The 22,540-nt window shown below is 38.6% G+C and overlaps 1 protein-coding gene across 2 annotated transcripts in view; it reads right to left on the bottom strand.

Annotated features, from left to right (window-relative positions):
* The window catches only part of galnt1 (polypeptide N-acetylgalactosaminyltransferase 1), a 77,373-nt gene extending 55,723 nt beyond the window's left edge, over positions 1–21,650 (bottom strand). Inside the window, exons 1-2 of one of the 2 annotated variants that reach the window (XM_031903409.1) lie at positions 21,491–21,650; positions 19,197–19,444 (exon numbers count right to left, since the gene is read on the bottom strand). In XM_031903409.1, coding sequence (XP_031759269.1) covers positions 19,197–19,335 — 139 coding nt within the window. In that variant the 5' untranslated portion in view covers positions 19,336–19,444; positions 21,491–21,650. 2 annotated transcript variants of the gene reach the window in all.
* Between the last annotated feature and the right edge of the window lie 890 nt (positions 21,651–22,540).

The raw sequence follows: 22,540 nt of genomic DNA, 5'->3' as shown, positions 1-22,540 counted from the left end.
TGTAATTGTGACCTCAAAATTTGGCAATAGGCAAATTTTCAAAACAAGCCCTATACACTGGATTTATGTTGATTAGTAGTGTACATTGCCATTTGAAATAAAAACTTAGCAAGAGTAAAACTATTAAAGGAGAAGGAAAGGCTAAGTCACTTGGGAGTGCCAAAATGTTAGGCACCCCCAAGTGATTTTAATCGCTTACCTTTTACCCCGGGCTGGTGCCCCTGTTAGGAGAAAGCCACACCAGCCCGGGGTACGAGGTAAGCGATTAAAGTCACATTTTGGCACCCCCAAAGGCATACACGAGAGATAAGTTAGCACTTGAATTTCAACCAGAGCCCTATTTACATAGAGTATGTTCTTCCAATGTATGTGCGGATTTGCTCCAGGCACTCTGATGTAAAAGCAGTTTAACTTGCGATTGTGCGTTTTATAAGCCTTAAAGGAGCAGTAACACCAAAAAATAAAAATGTATTTAAGTAATCATAATACAATGCACTGTTGCCCTGCACTGGTAAAATTTGCACATTTGCTTCAGAAACACTTCTATAGTTTATATAAAAAGCTGCTGTGTAGCCATGGGGGCAGCCATTCAAGCTGGAAAAAGGAGAAAAGGCACAGGTTACATAGTAGATAACAGATAAAACACCATTGTATTGTACAGAACTTATCGGTTAGCTGCTATGTAACCTGTGCCGTTTCTCTTTTAAATGGCTGCCCCCATGGCTACACAGCAGCTTCATTTACTAAACTATAGTAATGTTTCTAAAGCAAATACACCAGTTGCACCAGTGCAGGGCAACAGTATATTATACTGTAGTTCCTTTTATACACTTTGATTTTTTGGTTACACTGTTCCTTTAAAGGAGAAAGAAAGTAAAAGTCACTTGGGGGTGCCAAAATGTTAGGCACCCCCAAGTGACTTTAACCGCCTACCTTTTACCCCGGGCTGGTGCCCCTGTTTAGAGAGAACAGCCCCAGCCCGGGGTAGCTGCCTGCACTTCCTCCTTTGTTATTCAGTGCGCGCGCATGCGCAGTAGGGTGGAAAGCCGAACTTAAACATTAAAGTCGGCTTTTCACTCTACTGCGCATGCGCCAACCGCTGGCATTTCAGCAAACAGAAGCGGGAAGGAGGAAGCGATCTGCTCCAGGTACCCCGGGCTGGTGCTGTTTTCTGCGAACAGGGGCACCAGCTCGAGGTACAAGGTAAGCGATTAAAGTCACTTAGGGGTGCCTAACATTTTGGCACCCCCAAGTGACTTTGCCTTTCCTTCTCCTTTAAAGAAAAAATTCCACAGGGGCATGATGAACAGTTTTTGCAAAGTGCTGCCTCACATGCCTTCTAAATAAATTATATTTATTTGGTAAAAAAAAAAATAAAAAAAAAAGCATCCTGCCTTATAAAAATCACAAAAGGTTAACTGTAACCCACATACAAAAACTGTTTCCTGCCATCTGTGCTTCCTAGTTTTCAAGTAGAAAGCTTTTAAGGAATGGCAACTTTGCGAGACAAACAACATCTAGAAGAAAACAACAGAAATGAGTAGGGCAATATTTCTTTCTCACTGTAAATCTGTGCTACTGAAGCATCAAAAATGCCTTTGTATAACATTATGATTGCTGCAAGTAAAAATTACTCGCGGCGATCCAGCTTCATTGCAGATTTCCTTGTCCCGCATTCCAACATCTAAACTGGATTATTGTGAGTAATAAGTTATTGTGACTAATACGATTTTTCTGAAGCATTTTCGTGATATTTGCGATCTTCAGAAATTTTCGTTTCCAATCCGAATTTTTTCCATTCAGGATTCCAACTCGTGTTTTCATAAATCTGCCCCTAAGTGTGGGCCCCATGCCAAATAAATTATATATCACCAAATGCAGATGAATTCTTTGATACATGCTGGGATTCCTCACCTTGAGAAAACGAGTTTGTTTAGCCTCTGTAAAGTATATACATTAATCTTATGGCTAAATGTAGTGCAGGCAGATATCCGTTTCTTCAGTACAGAGTTTCTGAGATCCTCTATTAAATTTGTACAATTTCTATTGCGGATGTCTGTAAGATGAAGTTATTTTAAGAAGAATAATTCAATTTTTATTTAACTTGCATATGGTAATGTAAGATACTGATGATTTTCAGAAATATGAACTGTTATCTTGAGTTAGAATACTGCCATAGAGAGTCTTAAACTTCGGCTTTTTCCTGGTAAATTCCTTGTTCTCTGCAGAGACCAAGCATAAGAGAGATCAGCCTTGATAGACTATGAAGGACTTTCTAGATGTGACTGTCTTCAAAGCAGACAGGAAATCAATCCAAGAGAATTCAATTACATTGACCACTTAACTTCTGACTTTAAGGCTGGTACTGCAAAGCTTCTATTTAGCGTGTTAATGAAAAAGAATTCTAAACAAGAATAAAAATATTTTAAAATTAAGAACATTTAAACATTTTGCATCCGTTATAACATTATACATAAACAGCAAAAATGACGTAAGCTACTGGTGCAATTGGTGGTACTAAACAATCAGTACAACCTCTTGAAGCATGTATTTGCAGAGTTAGCTTGCCTTCTATAACAATATAGGAGGCTGTGTAAATGTTCTGTTGACTACTGTGGTGCCATGGACATATAAGAAAAACCCTGATGGGTATGCATACATACAAATCCAGAGCTGGCAGACTCTTTAGAATAATTTCTAGTATGCTGTAAACAGTAGTAGCTTTAAAGAAAATTAACACTAAAAATTTTAATTAAAAAAAAAAATCTATTCTACCCTGCGCCAATACTTGCCCCATCCTGCACTCCATTTATTATTTTGAATGCTTTATTAGAAAATACCTGCTAAAACTTGGCTTCCGGTCATTTGAAATAAGGTGATACTGCAATGCAGGGCAGAATCCACTATGCGACGATTGATCAATTGATCGTCGCATAGTGGATTCTGGCCTGCATCCTAGCCTTGCTTCTGTATAGGAAGGAGTCAGGCTAGGACCGATCAGTTGACCGTCGCATCACTACAATATTTGGCCAATTCATCCGTGGTCGAACAGGCAGATAGTTTCTGAGAGAACCACGCACAGTATGACTTCCTTTCTACAGTTTCAGTTGTTCATGCTAAAGGCTCTTCTTCACTTAATCTGCCAGTCCACCATACACAGGTAGATATGGTGCATGCCGACCCCCAAACCAACTGAAAGCCACAGTAACTTACATATTAGTTTGGATGGTGAGCCGCAATACATGCACGAAAAGTTGTACAAAACAAAGGTTTTTATCGGCATATGTATTGCAAGCATTAAGCTATTACCTGGTTGTTGGGGTTTAATAAGCCTCATCGCAAAAAGATAGAAAAGAAATAAAAATAATATTCAAAACAATGATAATAATAATACTACTACAATGATAATAATAATAATAATAATGTTGGTGAAGCTAAAAACCAGACAACATTTTCATGTGTAGGCTTGAAAATAGTAATGCCAACAGTGCTTTGGCTTACTTTAGCCATACCAATAGCACAAAGCCAACAAGCTGAGGGATTACTGCAATACCACAGGGGTAGATTTTGTGTTTGGGGCCAGACATGCAGGAAAATTTTGCATTTCTGTAGTTCTCATGGGAGATAATGTAGGGATTAAGTTTATCATACCATTTATAAAAAAAAAACTCAAATCAGCCAATTTGCCTAAAATGTAGTCTAAAATGAATATGCCAAGGGATTAATTGTAAGCCAATCATTTGTTTTCTAACAACAGTTCTGGTCAGATAGCAATGAACTATTCATTTAAGAAGTTTGACTAGACTCAAAGTACCAAATATTAATGCTACTTATCTGTCAAGTATGCTCAAATCACACCTGGCAAATCTGACAGAACCAATTACTTGTTAAAGGTCGCTGGTTGGTACTCTACACAGGGTCATTTTATAAAGTGAAGCTCTAAACAAATTACATTTTATGTCTGAACACCTTAAAGGAATACGGTTATGGGGAAACATGTTTTTTTTTTTTCAAATTAGGTACACGTTTAAATGGAAAACATTTTAAAATAAATACTACCGTATAAGCAGATAAGTGGATATATCAGATGCACTTTAAAGTGAATACTCCGAGTATATGGGGTCAGAAATCAACCTCTGCGGTTGTCACCTGTTGAGAAGATATTTCTTGCTACATTAAAAGGAGATAGGACTGCATTCTTATGAAAACCTACGAGATAAGGTGGGAGATTGCTGGGAAAATAACAACAGATTGTGAAAATCTGGGCACAACTATCTGTGGTCCCTGGATATATGAGCCCCAATTTGCTTAACAGACACTAAAAATGTCTGAGGCTGTTCTCGCACATCTCCCCCACCCAAACCACACCATTTGCACTGCATATATCCCCTCTGTTTGCCAGCACAGTCACATTTTTCTAAAACAAATAGCAGCTTTCACCAAGCAGCCATTTTCCTTCTGACACAAACATGTTTATTCATCAGAGCACATAGCTACAGCAGAGTTTCTATGGAAACCAGTGATGCCATCTCTTCATTGGCTGTTAGACTGGTGGGTGTGTTTAGTAACCTGAGTTGAGAAGAACTGAGCATACTCAGGAGCCAACAACCAAAGTAAATTCCAAAGGGAGGGGGCTGAGTGAGTTAGAGGAGTAGGAATACCAAGAGATTAAGGGGATGCTGCAGCCTTACGATTAATCTTTGAACAACAGGAGTGGATGTATTTAAATATTCCAAGGAGGCTGTTATTTTATTACATTTTTTGTGTGTGTGGGGGGGGGGGGGGGGGAATTATATGTCCGTTAATTTTAAAATGCCAATTTTCTATTTAGTATTACCCAATGGCACATACTACTAAAAGTATATTTTTATGATGAAAGTTCCTGTAAGATACTGAAATTTTGGATTAATAAAAAAACATGTAAGGCTACTTTTTGTTAACCACTTCTTTATTGATTACTTGTTAAAAAGTCCTTTGAGTGCTGGTTGTTACTGCATCTACATTTTGTATATTTTATTTTCTTTTGGCCATGGCACCGAGGCCATAATTATTTGTAATTATTTATGAAAATAGTTTAATTAGATAAAGCAGGGTTACACGAGCTGTTTTATGCAATATATTTTTATAGAGACCCACATTGTTCGGAGCTATAGTTTTCCTTTAAAGGCAACAGAAATTCGAGTATTTAAATTATTTCAGCTTACCTATCTGCTTAATTGAAATAAAGAAACTTATTTGAAATTAACACATACAAACCGGATTCCAAAAAAGTTGGGACACTAAACAAAATGTGAATAAAAACTGAATGCAATGATGTGGAGGTGCCAACTTCTAATATTTTATTCAGAATAGAACATAAATCACGGAACAAAAGTTTAAACTGAGAAAATGTACCATTTTAAGGGAAAAATATGTTAATTCAGAATTTCATGGTGTCAACAAATCCCAAAAAAGTTGGGACAAGTAGCAATAAGAGGCTGGAAAAAGTAAATTTGAGCATAACGAAGAGCTGTAAGACCAAATAACACTAATTAGGCCAATTGGCAACATGATTGGGTATAAAAAGAGCTTCTCAGAGTGGCAGTGTCTCTCAGAAGCCAAGATGGGGAGAGGATCACCAATTCCCACAATGTTGCGCAGAAAGATAGTGGAGCAATATCAGAAAGGTGTTACCCAGCGAAAAATTGCAAAGATTTTGCATCTATCATCATCAACTGTGCATAACATCATCCGAAGATTCAGAGAATCTGGAACAATCTCTGTGCGTAAGGGTCAAGGCCGTAAAACCATACTGGATGCCCGTGATCTCCGGGCCCTTAAACGACACTGCACCACAAACAGGAATGCTACTGTAAAGGAAATCACAGAATGGGCTTAGGAATACTTCCAGAAACCATTGTCAGTGAACACAATCCACCGTGCCATCCGCCGTTGTCAGCTGAAACTCTACAGTGCAAAGAAGAAGCCATTTCTAAGCAAGATCCACAAGCTCAGGCGTTTTCACTGGGCCAGGTATCATTTAAAATGGAGTGTGGCAAAATGGAAGACTGTTCTGTGGTCAGACGAGTCACGATTCGAAGTTCTTTTTGGAAATCTGGGACGCCATGTCATCCGGACCAAAGAGGACAAGGACAACCCAAGTTGTTACCAACGCTCAGTTCAGAAGCCTGCATCTCTGATGGTATGGGGTTGCATGAGTGCGTGTGGCATGGGCAGCTTGCATGTCTGGAAAGGCAGCATCAATGCAGAAAAATATATTCAGGTTCTAGAACAACATATGCTCCCATCCAGACATCATCTCTTTCAGGAAAGACCCTGCATTTTTCAACAAGATAATGCCAGACCACATTCTGCATCAATCACAACATCATGGCTGCATAGGAGAAGGATCCGGGTACTGAAATGGCCAGTCTGCAGTCCAGATCTTTCACCTACAGAAAACATTTGGCGCATCATAAAGAGGAAGGTGAGACAAAGAAGGCCCAAGTTGGCACCTCCACATCATTGCGTTCAGTTTTTATTCACAATTTGTTTAGTGTCCCAACTTTTTTGGAATCCGGTTTGTATTTCCTTGTGTGATTGGTGGGTTTGTCTACACAGGCGTGTAACTGTATGCAAACAAATTAGCTTGGTTTCTTATTTTCATCCTCCTGAAGTAGCCACTCAAGGATGGCAACCATAAGCAGGTATCTGTACTATGAAATGCCAAATGTCACTGGCAAGCCTGTACCCAGCATTACCTAGGAAACCAATCAGATTTTCAGGCAAAATGAACCACATAACATTAGCAAAAACTTTACACTGAGCTGCTGAGCAGTGCTTCAGTGAAATATAATGTTAAAGCAGAGTACCTCTGAAAACTACTAGTAAGAGATTTTGTTGACTTTGGTTGCAACCTATGGAATGGCGAAATCTGACATATGTAAAACATATTTCATGCTCTTTCATTTATTTCAAATCACTGAAACTTATTGTGAAGTATTTGTTAAAAACATTGTTTACTTAAAATAGAAATTTGCAATAAGCAGCCTGGATAAGTATGAATTTTATTTTGTAGAGGCAACTTTTTTTTTTACAAACAAAAGTTGTTAAGTATGTACATGCACTGCATTCTGTTTGGAAATGATTTTGGGCCATTCTAGGTATATTTAGCGGTGGATTATGCTCGTTCACCTCAATTTTCAAACAGCTGGACTGAGTTCAACAATTTGACCGAGCCACTGTAGTACATTCACATGATTTGTTCCCAATTAGGATTTAGTATTTTTGTCCTACGGCTAAGCTTTTGATATGGCTGATCTATACCTAAAGTGAAGTGTGGTGGCAGCAGCGTGAGAGTCAGCTTTTTATGAGCAGAAATGGACAATGCACATTTAAAAAGAACAAACAAGGAAAAAACAAAAAAAAAAAACCCAAAAAACAGAGAAATTAGAAATAACCGTAAACTGTAACTGAAGCTTGGTCAAAACCTTTTTAGTAGAGAGTGATCCTAAATTAAAGGAACAATAAAGTAACTCATGAACAAATAGGTAAATAGCCATTGATGGCCAGTTAAATCTCTGTATTTGTAGCCAACTGAGAATCTGGGATAATGCATAAAAAGTAACAATGTGATTTTTATTTGTGTGCAAATTATAATAAATAAATGAGATTGCAGAAAGTGAGTTTTATCTGATGGTGGTTTTTCCCTTGAAAATTTGTATATCTACCCCTTGTGCAATAAACTTTCAAATATAATCTGCTACAATTCATTTAAAGGAAAAGGAAAGGTAAAAACCCAGTAAGCTTTATCAGCCCTTGGTGTGACCTAGAGGGAAACTGAAGGATTTCACTCCCATTTACATTGTAAGACCCCCGGGCATCTTCCCACCTTTCTCTGTCACATCCTGAATACCTAGTTCAGTAGGTTGACAGACCCAATATGCTGGAACTGCTGCCAGATTCATGTTCACACTCTGTATTGTTACACCTATCCCTTTAATGTTTGTAACAAACCTTAGAGATAGACCTGGAAAAGAAAGACCAGCACATTCTCCCTATTGCAATGTAAAATGTGTTATTTTATGTTTTTATGAAAATTAAAAAAAAAAGCTTTCAAAAAGGTCTATGTAAATACAGCCATAAGCACTTACAGAAATGCTGCACTGAGTCCTCTATCAAAAGAAACACGGGATTTCTTGTCTGTTTTTGTAAACATGTTGTTCGGGCATCCGACTTCCTCTTTCAGAAAAATCCTTAATTCCCGTGGCCAGAGTCTGTGCAGTTCTCTCCTCTCTCCTGCTACCCCTCCCATAAGAATGCTAAGAACTCCCTTCCTAAGGAATGTGTGATTTATAACGGCTAAACTGCAAACAGGAAGCTATTTAAAATGGCAGCTGCTGTCTTAAGCAAATAGAGACAGCTTCTAAGGCTCTTTACTCAGGTATAGCAATGCTTTATGCAGAATAAATATGTTGTTCTAGGTGGCACTTTGTGGTGAATCTATTGGCAGTAAAATGCCAAAATGACTTTCTTTGACCTTTAAGGAAACATATCATTTATTATAACCTTTGAAAAAAATGATTACAAAGACAATTAAATTCAAGCAAAAATAATATAATTTCTAAAATGAAGCATTGATTTTTGTTCCATGTGTTTTTTCAGTGTAATAACATATATCCCACCTTGTGAATTGCAATGTCACATTATGACTTCTGCTGGGATGCTGGGAGTTTTAGCTCTGCAAACGTTAATTCCACATAAGTGAGGCACCCATAAAGTGAGAATTACGAGGTGGTTGCTGTACAGCTTTCTAGGTTTTCAGTATGAAATTTCTTGTAGTCATGAGTGCGAATAAGATCAAAGCAGCTGCTTCACAGAAATAAAAGGATGCCAATGTTAAGCCAAAATAAACTACAAAAAACACACACACAGCTAAAACAATAGCACAACCCGGAAATGCAAGAAGTTTATTGTATGTTAACTTTGCTACATGTGAAAGGGAAGAAAAACAATCTGCTTAGTTGTAAGTTTTATTATACAAACTATAAAGATTAAGGGAGCTGAAATATCACCAACTTTAGAGTTGAGCAAAGGGGGATTTAATTTTGTCCTATGGTTCTCATACATGGGCAGATTAAAGCTGCCTTTGACATGGTCCTTGACCTGATGACTCATGTCATTATCATTGTGAACAAACTGTTAAGCTCAAGGGCCAATGGATCGAAACAGCCCCATATCTCCCACCTCAAGGTGGGCATATCGGGGGTGGGGGAGATCCACTTTTTTTGCAACCTCATCACACAAGTTGATCTTTTAATGTATGGCCACCTTTACAGCGGGATATAAAGTAAAGCCTTACATCTGGACAAATAATGGCAAGATACAATATATTTCCTCCAAAATATCAAAAGCACAAAAACTTTAATAACGACAGCTTACTTTTACCCATCAGGAGTGTAAACCCAAATTATGACAGCATTCTAGGCAACTAAGAAACTGTCAAAAGTTGCTGCATGTGAAACACACATTATTTATTTAAGTAGCCCCCATTACATTTTTTTTCATGTGTTTTTTTTCTCTCTTTCTTTTTAGGACCCCTATTCGAATCAGTGCATGTTTGCAAGTGAAAAAATATTTCACAGTGGTATCATAGTAAAATGTATTTTAAGTTGAACTTGTAGATTGTAAGCTCTTTTGGGCAGGGCTCTCTTCACCTCTTGTTATTGATTGCTTTATATGTTACTCTGTATGTCCAACGTATGAAACCCATCTTTGCACGGCACTACAAATCAAGCCTTCCCCACTAAGTACTGAAGTCAATACATATACTGGTACTTGCAATGACATTATAAAATTAATCTTTCTTCTGTAATTTACTTTGAGGCTCATTGACCACAGATCACAACTGGCACAATTGGGGCACATGGTAAGACTAGTGGAAAATAGGCTTAAGATCTTGTTTTCCATCGGCATTTTCTACTCCGGGATCATTTTGCATTTTCATGCTGAAATGGGCTCTGTGTGTATGCTCACACTGTGCACTAGCAAGGAGCAGTTTAGCTTCTCCAACTGAGTAGGAAATGCAGGGGGAGAAAAGCCAATGAACAGAACACTACTCTTCAAAATATTATTGTGCATTAAAAGTTACTCTGTAGGTCATGTTGATTGTTTTTCACTAATAGGTTTGCTTTTGTAAATAGTTAGTTGAAGTTCTTAAACCTGTTTTGCCAACTGAATGTCCATACTCAACCTGCCCATTACAGTTTCTATTATTAACAGACGACTGCTGGACAAATATAGCAGCTCCCTCATTAAGCATTGGGGATCAGATACGTAATGTAAAAGCATCAGGTAAATATCTTTAATGTGAAATTATAAATAGCAAGCAAAGACAATGTTATGATAGATATATTACAAAAAAAATGTTCAATTTCTGGTGTCATCTCTTAAAGAGTACTGATCTGTTGGGACACACGGCAATGTAATTGTTCTTTGAAGCAAGCTTATTCCCTTTGACATTACTGGGAACTGTAAGCTACAGTATGTAAAGCACTTCAGTGAGACTGATAAACTTTAGGAAATTAAACAGGTATGGTTATCTAAAAAGTTGCAAATTAGGGGAAGGCCATCTATAATGGACTCCATTATAAGCAAATAATTCTTATTTTTAAAAATGATTTACTTTTTCTTTATAATAAAATAGATCCTTGTACTTGGTTTACATAACTATCCTGTGGGATAGAGGTCCCAAGAATGCATTATTTTAGCATTGACTGCTCGAAAAGGAATTGTTGAATCTAATTAAGCATGCATCTGCTTAAGAGGATTAGATTCAACTCAAAACTTTAAAAGGAATATGTATAAATGAATAAAAAAAAATATATCAAAACAATAAAAACATTTTAAACTATCATTTTGTTATGTATACTTCTATACTACTACACAGACTTGTGAAAAATTAGTAGGTGCTGTGGGAAGCATTACAGAAATAGTGTTCGTTGTCTTCCTTGTGGCAGCTGATATAAGCTGGCATCAAAAGCTACTCAAGCAACACCAAAAAAAAAAAAAAAAAAAATCATGTAAAACAAGTGCATATCAGTTCATCTATTCTGCTTCTAATGCCGTCTGAATGGCACCAGCTCATAAAAGTAGAAAAAGCCTGTTAATGTATTGCACTTTATCCACTCAACTGCAATAATAGACACTGCCACTTGCAACAAGATCTCAAGAAGTATAAAGACACACAGGGTTTTTGACCACTGAGAACAGCAGCTGTAAAAAGCATGCAGCCACTATTCAATCACATAAATCACAAATTTGCTGCCTATGGTAGACGCTGTCGTAGTGAGAGCCCTTAGCATCCCAGAATCAGTACAGAAAAACCTTATGTTACAGACAAAATTTTCTCCAAGATGACCACGTGCATCTTCTACACATTAAAACAGGACATTTTACAAACATCTGTTTTATATGTTGATAGTAATGAAAAAATAAAACAAAACTGTCCAGAAATGTAATCACTAATCTTAAAGGAGAAAGAAAGAAAAAATCTAAGTAAGCTTTATCAGAAAGGTTTATGTAAATACAGCCATAAGCCCTCACAGAAATGCTGCACTGACTTCTCAGTCAAAAGATTGGTTGTGTCTGTAATTCATGTGCCAGAGACACACAGCTTTCTGCTCTCTCTCCTCTCCTGCTCCCCCCTCCCTCAAGAATCCTAAAGAACTCACTACCCCCCCTTAGGAATGTGGATCTGAGCCAATCAGCAGAAAGCTGAGTCTTACAAACTGAGCATGTACACTTGGTCTCGGTGCAGGAGTGAGGCATTATGGGAACTTTCTTTACACAGCTCAGCGTTTTTTCTTCCTGTTTGGCTTCTGATCATCTGAACAGGTAAAATATGGGGAGACATAAGGGCACTATTGAGACAACTGAAGGTATGCCTGCAGCTTGAGATTAACACTTTATTAGCCTTTCCTTCTCCTTTAAACCACCGCTGACATCACAGTGCACCTTTACAAGCCTGATGGATGGTACAGTACACAAGAAAGTTTTAAGATTGTAATTTTTTTTTTATAGACTGTAAGCTCTTTTATGCAGGGCCCTCTTCACCTCCTGTATCGTTTATTGGTTGCTTTGTCTGTAAATCTACATGTTCAAGTATGCCCTTATTTATAGTACAGTGCTGCAGAATATGCTGGTGCTTTAGAAATACACATTTATAATAAATTGTTGCTCACTGTATACTTCAGAAATATGCACCAAACAGAAATTTGCAAACTTAGTGGAGGACATACTAAGGCAAAAATACAGAAACTAAAATTAAATAAACTAACTGGTAACTCTGAGCAAAACAGGGAAAAAAAACATGAAAAGTTTCCTTTACATCCATATATAGATTATAGCATATTTAAACTCTGGAGATTATGAGCAACGGAAACCTGATCCCGGGGGGGGGGGGGGTATTTTACTGGCAGCATTCAGAAACATTAATACATTGGAACACGCCATGGAAAACACTTAAGCTAGTGAAAAAATGCAGACCTTTAAGGAAAAATTTACTTTAATAGATACTGATACCAGAAAATGAATTTTTTTGGTCATTTTGTCATAACATTGTTTTTGCAGTATTTTCCCAATGCTTTTACATTACCTTTCCAATCCCCATGTTGCTCTGTGAGGGGCTGCTATATTTGTGTAGCAGTAATTGGTTAGAAATTCTAACTGACAGGTTTAATTGCTTACAAAAGCAGAACAATTAGCAAAAGTCCATGTCACAAAGTTCTAAATCAAAATGGTGGAATATAGAATAAGATATCAGTATTCAGAAAATTCCTGGTCCTTAAGACTGTAGTTTGCATGACTACATGTAGTATGACATTTTCAGGTTTCAGAATAATTGTATTGGGTTTTGCCCAGTGTGTTTCAGGATGCTGTTAATGCAGTGCCTATACTTATCAGAGGGAATTACACTGACCCATAAAATTGCCACAAATGTAAACATCGCATCTGTCTAACACACCAAAACTGGCCTGCTTGGTAGAATAGACAAACTTGCCATTCTGTTCACGCTACATGCAGCACAATAGCACTAAAACTATTACAGTGTACTGCACTAATATATAATCTTTTATAATTTATGATTCATTTATATGGTACCAACACATTTACAGAGGTTGTTCATCACTGACATCAGTTCCTGCCCCAGTGGAGCTTACACAACACACCAGGGCCAGGTTCATCAGCAGCAAATTATCCTGCCTGTATGTTGGAGTGAGCAAAAGGATTTTTAATAAACACAGCATCCCTGTCTGCTTTAAACCCAGCAACACACTGATGCATCAACTGGTTCACCCAAAAGACCCAATCCCAAAGCATAAAGTTGGCCATAAATGCACCGATAATATTCGGTGTGTGTATGGTTAGTCGGCGAGTTGACCGATATCGCAGGAGGCTGCTGATATCGGTCGACTCACCGATTGGGCGGGTTAAAAGATTTTGATTGAGCGCCATAGAAGGCGCCTGATCAAAATCGGCCTTCAGGGCTGAATCGGCAGAAGGAGGTAGAAATCCTATTGCTTCTATCTCCTTATCTGCCGTTTCAGCCCTGAACACTTAGTGGCCGATTGTGCGATCTGATCGGAAATCGCCACCTTAAGAAGATTAACATCCTGTATTGAAGACTGCCAGATCCAGATTCTAGGCAGGGAGAGCGACTAGTTCAAAAGAGGAAGCCATATATGTAAAAACAGAAAAAATGAGTTTCAATAGAGGCGGGGGTGGGAGGGTGCAACATCTATTGTCTGTCACGTACAATGCTGTTTTGGCACCTCTCCCTGTCAATCAATACCAAACCTTCACGAGATCCCTGATCCTATGCTGGTTATGATAAACAGATTATGCAGATTGGAGTAACATTTCAGGGTATTTATTCCAGGAAGATCTTTGTGCAAGTCATTCTAAAATGAGAAAGCCAGTTGGATGACTGACGAAATGTCTTCAAGAAAAACACAGCAAGTCCAATTGATTTGACTTATTACTAAAGCTATACCATGACCTGGATGAATGAGAATCTTCACAAATTTACATTGCAGACTTATAAGGCAGAATGTGTATCAATTATTGGTCTTGCTGTTCCCACATTACAAGCTTTTAGAATGAAAAACATATTTTCCAATACTGTTCTCACTTACAGTATATTGTAGTGTCACCCACTGTGGCCTACAGCGCTTATATTTGCCTACTTGTGTCTGTAAGTTACCCTCCCATATAGATTGTAAGCTCTACGGGGCAGGGACCTCCATCCTCTTGTGTCTTTGACTCAACTTTGCAACTGTATCTTTTATTTATTTGTGTTTATTGTAATAGTATTTATCTATTATCTTAATAACCTCCCTGTTTGTATTAATATATTCTACTGTACAGCACTGTGTACATAAGTAGTGCTTTATAAATAAAGATATACATACATACATACAAGCTGATCAGAAATCAATCTTAGGCTCCCCTAATCGTGAAGCAAACAAAATGTAATTAACATAATTTATTGCATGAACAAGTGAAGTACTGCCAGTCCATGTTCAGTGGTCATTAACAAAGTTAATCAAAACCATCTTTTCAATGTATAAAAAAAAAAAAAAGTGACATACATTTTTCAAAACTAAAAATGAAAGGTTCCAAAATGTAGATACACTGAAAGGAAACCCCATTTCCTTTATAGGGCTATCAGACACCAAAGTGAAGATTTTCACAGTTTCTCAGCATATTTTCAATTTATCTTGTTCTTTATTAGAACTCTCAAAACACTTCCAAAGAAGAGCATTGTTTATGTCCACTAAAGGGTTTTGCTCAGCTGAAGTCAAAAGGCAAAATGGGAGGGCATATATGTCAATTTCCACTCATGACTAACTATATAAACAGACAACTACTTTGTTTCAAATGCTAGCATGTAATTTCCTTATATTTTAGTGTACACATAGTTCAAAATAACTTCAATCCCTAACACTGGCACTAGCCTGCTACCTTGCCTGCACCCAAAAGCATGGTCTCCACCTGGGTGCAGGCAGATGAGAAAGATATCTGCTGCAAATGCAAAGTCTTGTGTTTTATGCCATTTCCAGCCTATACCTTTCCGCGTCTGCCGGCACCTGGGCAGAGACAAAGCTTCTGGGTGCAGGCAGGGTAGCAGGCTGGTGCCAACGTAAGGGCTGCTTCTTCAAGAATCAGGTATGCTGCGAGCCTGCATCATGCTGAAGCAATGCTTCCGGGTGCAGGCACAGCTATCAGATTCTTCAAGTGTAGGGGTGGATTTAAATATTTTGTCCTCCTTGGGTCTTTGATACATCACAGAAATGTTCTACAAGTATGGGGCATATTTTCCAGAGTTAATAAAAAGTGAAAACTTCATGAAACTCTCTACTATTGGCTTAGAGTTATTTTTGTTTTACAGAATTTTGTGAATTGTCTTTTTATCTTTTAGATAAGTATGCCTTTCGGTCTTAAACTATGCATAAAGATAAAACACTTCTCTTACAGCGATGGCACATGTAACTATTCCAGGACATGTAAACCCCACACACAAATTTAATCAGTGAACAGCCTCTTTGAAATCTTTCAATACCTGCCACACTGGTCATCCAGGGGTTAATAGTAAGGCTGCAACATCTCCTTAATCACTTAGATTTCCTTCTCCCCCTGTAACCCACTCGGCCCCCTCACTCTGGAATTTGCTTTGGCTGTTGGCTTGTGGACATGCTCAGTTGTTCTAAGCTCAGATTACTAAACACGCCCTCCAGTCTAGCAGCCAGTGAATAGATGGCATTGCTGGTTCACATAGAAACTCAGCTCTAGCTGTCTGCTTCATTTTTTTTCTCCCAACCAACTCTCCTGCGCTCAGCTCAAACAAAGCAGAACTTTTATCAGACAGTTCTGCTTGTGTGAGTCTGTATTCTTGATGAAATGTATGCTGAATAAGGGTCTGTGTGTGTATGCTGTTTGCATATTTAAATGTGATTATGTATCAGAGGAAAAATGGTCACCGGGTGAAAGCGGTTATTTGCTTTAGGAAAATGTGATGGCGCTGGCAAGTAGAGGGGTTATATGCAGTACAAATAATGCCATTTGGGCGGGGGAGACATGCCCAACTGATATACATTGTAGGCAAATGTAGGCTTTACATGTCCTTTAAGCCACTTCCTTTATTTAAGGAGAAGGATTGATGTAGCAGTAAGGCACATTATACACATGACTAAAAGGCCAAAAGTTCAGCAGCAATTTAGCAGTGAAGGCCCTTGTCCCTAAAGCTGCTCCCAATGGGTACAGATCCTAATTTACCAAAGTTACCCGAGACAGTAGCACTGCAGTCTTAATATGCATGCTCCTGGTCAGCATAATGTCACCAGGTGTGGTGTGCAAAGACCCAAGGAGGGCAAAAAATATTAACTTACAATATTTGAAATTCAAGGGCTGGAACTAACTTTTACACTAGCAAATTAACCTGATGTGTAAATGTGATGTATTTAAAGTGGACCTGTCACCCAGACATAAAAAGCTGTATAATAAAAGCCCTTTTCAAAATAAACATGAAACCCAAAATCATTTTTTTATTACCACATCCAAACCCATTATAAAAGCATTTTAAAATCCCAGCTGTCAATCATATAATGCCTGCCCCACCTCTATGCCTTAGGCATAGAGGTGGGGCAGACAGTTACTTTCACTTTCAATTCAGAACTTCTTAGATGTTGCTGCCCTCCTCACATTCCCCCTCCCTCCGCACCATGTAATTGTGTAACCAGTGCATAGACATGGGCACCAGGTCCCCCCCATACTGGCACAGAAACAAGATTTTGGCAGGATGCAATGCCTGCTTTGATAACAGTGTCCACAAAATGGCCCCTGCCTGCTTGCTGCAATTGTGAATTCCAAGGCTGAAGAAAATAAGATTAAAATAATTTATATAGTGTGAGTAAAGTTTATTTTGCTTGCCAAACACAATAGAAAACAATTTGAAATTATTTCTTAAGGTGACAGGTCCGCTTTAAAAAGCAGCCTGTTCTCATGAACAGGAAGTGATGGTAGAAAGGAAAATAAATCTAGCTGCATCTATGCTAATGCCAAGCAAAAATCTAGACCACATACCTAGAGAGAATTTCATCACATGAAACAGCTAATTTTACCAACTTTGTCATAAAATTTAAAAGTAATGAAACTGTTTTCTATAACTAAAAGCTTGCAGACTTGGAAAGGAAATATGCAGGAAACAAAATAGCTAGCAACACTTCCCTAGGTATGGAAGTTTACAACCTCAAACATGGTCGGACTGGGCCGCTGGGGCACCAGGAAAAAACCCGGTGTGCCCCAGCAGCCCAGACCCAATCCCTACAGGGCGATCAGTAGGTCTACCTCACCGACACGCTTAAGGTAAGTTTCACTACGTGTGATCGGGGTAGGGGGGTTGGATGTGTGGTGGGGGCCCCAGCGGGGGGGGGGGGGGTGTAAAGCCCGCTGCAGGGGCCCCTGAAGCAGTAGCCCCAGTGGGCCCTGCACCCCTCCCCCCGTCCGACCCTAACCTCAAAGAACATGTACTCCCTTGGTAAAAATAAAAAAAGTAGTAATTCAAATAATACTATGCTCTTGGTCCTATACTAATTATCTATTAAAATTATGTGGTTCGTATTATTCTGTAGCCTTGTAGTGTCTTCTAAACACAAATATAAACATACAAATATTAAAAAATAGATAAGACTTCAGGCAAAGGACTGACAAGTATGACAGGCGAGTACAACTAAACACACAGCATGTTTCTTCTTCAAAACCATACAGAAGCAGTCTAAGAAGCAGCCAACCAGAAACCGGTCTACAGGAATAACTACCATTCTTTTCTGGCTCTGGGAATTTTTTGAATCCCAATTCACTTTTCTTCATAAAATACAAAATAAAAAAAACCTGCTTTTTTTCAAGTGTATTTTATTTTCCACCAAAAAAGATTTGCTTTATGTGAGAGAATTAATGTCTACTAGCCAAACAACGTAATGTTATTTCTGCAGAGGGCTCAGTGATACATAAATAACACATAGGTGCTACATTTGTGAAGCAGTGTTTACTACAGAAACCTATCAGCAATTAGACTTAAGGTAGCCATACACGTTAAAATCTGCTTGCTTGGCGAAGTCGCCAAGTGAGCGGATCTTCTCCCGATATCCCCACTTACGGGATGGCGATTTCGGGCAAATTTAGGCTAACTTAGGCCCTGGGGCCAAACGATCAAACTATAATGGCAGCAATGGGCGCAGTCGGTCCAACTAAATCTTTTAACCTGCCCGATCGATATCTGCCCAATCTCAGGCCAGATATTGGTCGGGCATGCCTGACGTTGCTGCCCCTACACAGGCCGATAAGCTGCCGATATCGGTCCCGGCCAGTATATGGCCACCTTTAAACAAGCTACTAGAAAATGAAAGCTATAAACTAAATTGGTTGTTATGGACAACAGCACTGGTACAATTTTGCAACTATGTAAATCAGCTCTACACTTTTTATATGAATGCTCTGGATTTATATTCTTGATGTTTTTATTTAGAAAAATAAGCATTTGTTTGTCTATATAAGGAAGGTTCGTCCCCTGGCTTGTACCGTTCACTTTGCTCACAAGGACACTCATACATGCTAGGTTACAACAAATGCACAGAGCTCTGTCATTTACTTCAACAATTCTTTCTGTTACAGCTTACATCATTTCCTGTCAGGTTATCTCTGAGGGAACACAGAAACCATCACAAAATGGTGGATCAAGGTAAAAGAACAATATTTACTGATTGACATATAGTATATACATGTAAGATTATTTAAAGGGTATGTAAAGCCTATTTGACTGTGACATCCCCATGCCAAAATGTTAGTGATCTATGTCACTAGGGGGTACCTATGTTTTTTCCCCAGGCGGGTGCTCCTGTTAGGAGAGAAATGCATCAGCCTGTGGAAGAAACTGTCTGAGGCCCATGCCACCATTTTACTTACCTTTCTTCTGCCGTCCCAGGCATCTCCTGTGCAGGAGAGTATACACGTCGAGATTTAGTCTATTGCGCATGTGCAGAAGGCCAAGCAATAAGGAAAGAAGGTAAGGAGATTCCAGCGCATTTCTGCTGGCTACTGGTAACATTTTATTTATTCTTTATTAATTACATGGGATTATGAACATAAATAAATAAACTTACCATCCCCTCCAGGAAGGCCCCGTTCCTTCTTATCATCACATTTGTTGCATTCGCTGAAGTATAACAGCAGAAACATATCCAGGAAAACCCAAACCAAGGAGGTGGCCAAGACCACCTTGCAATATGCAAATTTTTTCATAGCAAGAAAAAACTGAGGTGACAAAAATGTGTAATAAAAAATCTGAAGCCACAGCAAAAAAAAAAAAAAAATGTAGACGTAATCCTTAATCACAGGGGTCCTTTACATTCTGCAAAAAAAAGTAAATATTTTTGAATACTACATAATCAATTTTTAATCAGCGCTGTATGTTGACTGTTCATTATGTGACAGATGCAATAATGTAGTTTACTTAGTAAATTTAATACACTTGTTTCTACAAAAAGCAAACAAACACAACAAGCTTACTTATTAAATACAGTCTTGCCTATTTACCATTTATTATGAGCATTCACTCTGACAGCCTTTAGGCTATACAAGAAAGGCAGGCAGTATTTGTCTACCTTAACTGTGTGCTGTACAATTGCTAATAACCATAAGAGCCAGTAATCATCCACTATACTGTATGATATAGTGTGCAAAAATTACAAAATGTTAAGCCATGTGAACTCTCAGGAATGTGCAAGATTTCACTGTCAGGACAATTCATACTTATCAAAGTGACAGGTTTCCAAGAAACAATAAATTTCTATTTGCCTACAAACAATACAGCAGGGGCAAAAACTGGATCTCTGTGGTTTATTTTATTTGAGGTCTAAGCCTGCAGTTCACAACCGATATGTAAAGACTTGGAAACTGGTTATACATGCTGGTTAGGGTGGGTCCTCCTGATCCACTCTGACAAGTGACATGTCTCAAAACAATAGTAAATGTCCACAAAACAAAAGCTAGGTTTAATTTAGTACCTATCCAAACAAGGTTAAGAAAGTGAAAATGGCATAATCAAACTACATTGTTTTGTCAGAGCTGTATAAAGTTTGCAGTTTTAAGATGTAGCTTTGGCCCCTTTAGTTCAATTTGCCAGCTTACTCTAGTACACAGGGCTTGTGTGGAACATACATATTTCTTGATTAAAATAATGAGTAAAAAGTTTTTTTTTTACTATTTCTTGCCTTAACAGGGCAAAAACAGAAATGGAAAGTCACTCTACTCCTTAGTTGATCAAAACTGATCAGCGGTCTAGAAGCCCTCCACAAAAACAAATCCATCCCTTTAGCCAGCTGCAGCCTGTTAGACTTTTAGCTAAGGAGCAGCTCATTCTCAGGACTGAGAAAAAGAAGGTACAACGTTATTTTACGTTTCCGATTTTGCCCTGTTCAGTGCAATGTATAACCCCCCCCCCCACACACACACATATATATATATCACAATTAAAAAAATGGCAAAAAATACATTCAGCACTAGCCCTTTTCATTCAGGTAACTTTCAAAAAAGGGAGTATCCTGCCCTTTTAATGAACTTTTAACATGATGTAATACAGTGAGACAACTTACAATTGTTTTTTTTTTTAATTTTTGTTTACGAGTTTCCCAGTTTAGAATTTTAGCAGCTATCTGGTTGCCAGGGGTCTAAATTACCCTAGCAAGCAAGCCAGTCATCATTTCAATGACAGCCTGGCAGGTGAATACTAGAGGGCCTAATAGCAAGATACATATTTAAAAGGAACAATAAGACTTAAATGGTTTATTCGTTGCTAGGTTGAGGGGCCCCCATCTGAAATATGAAAAGAGGCAGAAAGATAAATAAATGTAATACAAATTAAGACAGACTGAAAAGTGAGAATCAAATATTCTCTAACACACTGAACATTTCTGTAAAGGTGAACTACAGCTCTAAGAAGATCAGTGTATGAGCAATGTCATCAAGTAAATGGTATAAATGGACTATTATCCCCGCAAGTGATTTCAATAAGAGGTTTCACTTCAGGTTACACACAAGCCATTTCCCCTCTTCTCTAAACTCTGTGTACACGTACTAAAAAAACCACAATAAAAGTACAGGGAGGAGGAGATTTTTCCTGTCCTAGTAATTGCAAATACGAGTGGCAGTAAAACTGCAGCCGTAATAAAAGTTCGCAGTGAAAGATTCTGGAGTGAGCAAATTCTTGCTAAAGTTTAAAACTGATGTTTCAGCTCTTACTATTCGTTCACCAGTTAAAAAGCACTCATTCTGATACAGATTTGCAAGAATGTTAAACAGGCATAATAGTGCCACCTCCTATACACTTTGTAGTCTGTATAGAATTCAGAGTCAGAATGGTATGCCAGACACGGACAATATGACAAATGATGCATACCGCCCAACAGTTCCGATTTTCTTAAAACAGCCCGCAGTTCCGATTTTCTATACAAAACCCTCAATCCCGAATCGCTGCTTAAACGTCCCGCAACGCCGTTAACATCTAGCTCCTTGGCTCCTGCCGGACAGATAATCCCGACGTCACAATTCTCATCTCGCGAGAAGCGTGTCGTCACGGCTACGCCTATATAAACGCGGTGACGCGGCGTTCCGCCACCATTGGGGAGTGACGAAGAAGGAATGTGTTAGTCTGTGATAAGCTACTAGTCAGATATGGTAGTCTGTGGAAGACGTTGCAGGCTGCAGTCGTATTTTAATAGTCTGTTTTGCCTAGCACCTCCGCCTTTTGTCAGGGACCAAAAAAAAATTATGAAAAGCTGTTTTTATTTTTGCTGGCGCCAGAGCCTCTCCTATTAGTAATGTGTGTTTATATACTCAGTACAGCGAGTCTTCCAATATGACAAAATAGTTTTTTTGTGTTGTAATGCCTTCTTGGCTGTAATACAAAGACCAGCAAGGATGGCTTAGAGCAGGGGTCCCCAACCTTTCTTACCCGTGAGCCACATTCAAATGTAAAAAGGCTTGGGGAGCAACACAAGTACGAAACATGTTTCTGGGAGTGCCAAAAAAGGACTGTTATTGGCTATTTGGTAGCCCCTATGTGGACTGGCAGCCTACAGGAGACTGTTTAGCAGTACTAATGGTTTTTATGCAACCAAAACTTGCCTCTGAACCAAGAATTAATAAATAAGCACCTGCTGTAAGGCCACTGGGAGCAACATCCAGGGGTTTGGAGAGCAACATGTTGCTCACGAGCCACTGGTTGGGGATCACTGGCTTACAGCATGGGGTTACTTCGGCCCTTTGCTATGCGGAAGAGTATATTTGGAGGGTGATGTAGAACTACGCCTTACTTTGCTAGATATAGTAAAGTAGATGTAAAAATAGGTATGTCGAAAGCTCTTTGCAAAAAAAACCTGAACAATTTCATTTGTCCATGACAAATGATCCAAATGGAGGGTTGTACTCAAAGCAGAAGTTAGTAAAT

The sequence above is a fragment of the Xenopus tropicalis genome, chromosome 6 (assembly GCF_000004195.4).
Source record: "Xenopus tropicalis strain Nigerian chromosome 6, UCB_Xtro_10.0, whole genome shotgun sequence".
Taxonomy (NCBI): Eukaryota; Metazoa; Chordata; class Amphibia; order Anura; family Pipidae; genus Xenopus; species Xenopus tropicalis.
Note: the sequence above shows the minus strand (reverse complement) of the source record. Positions and strands in the feature narration are given on the sequence as shown.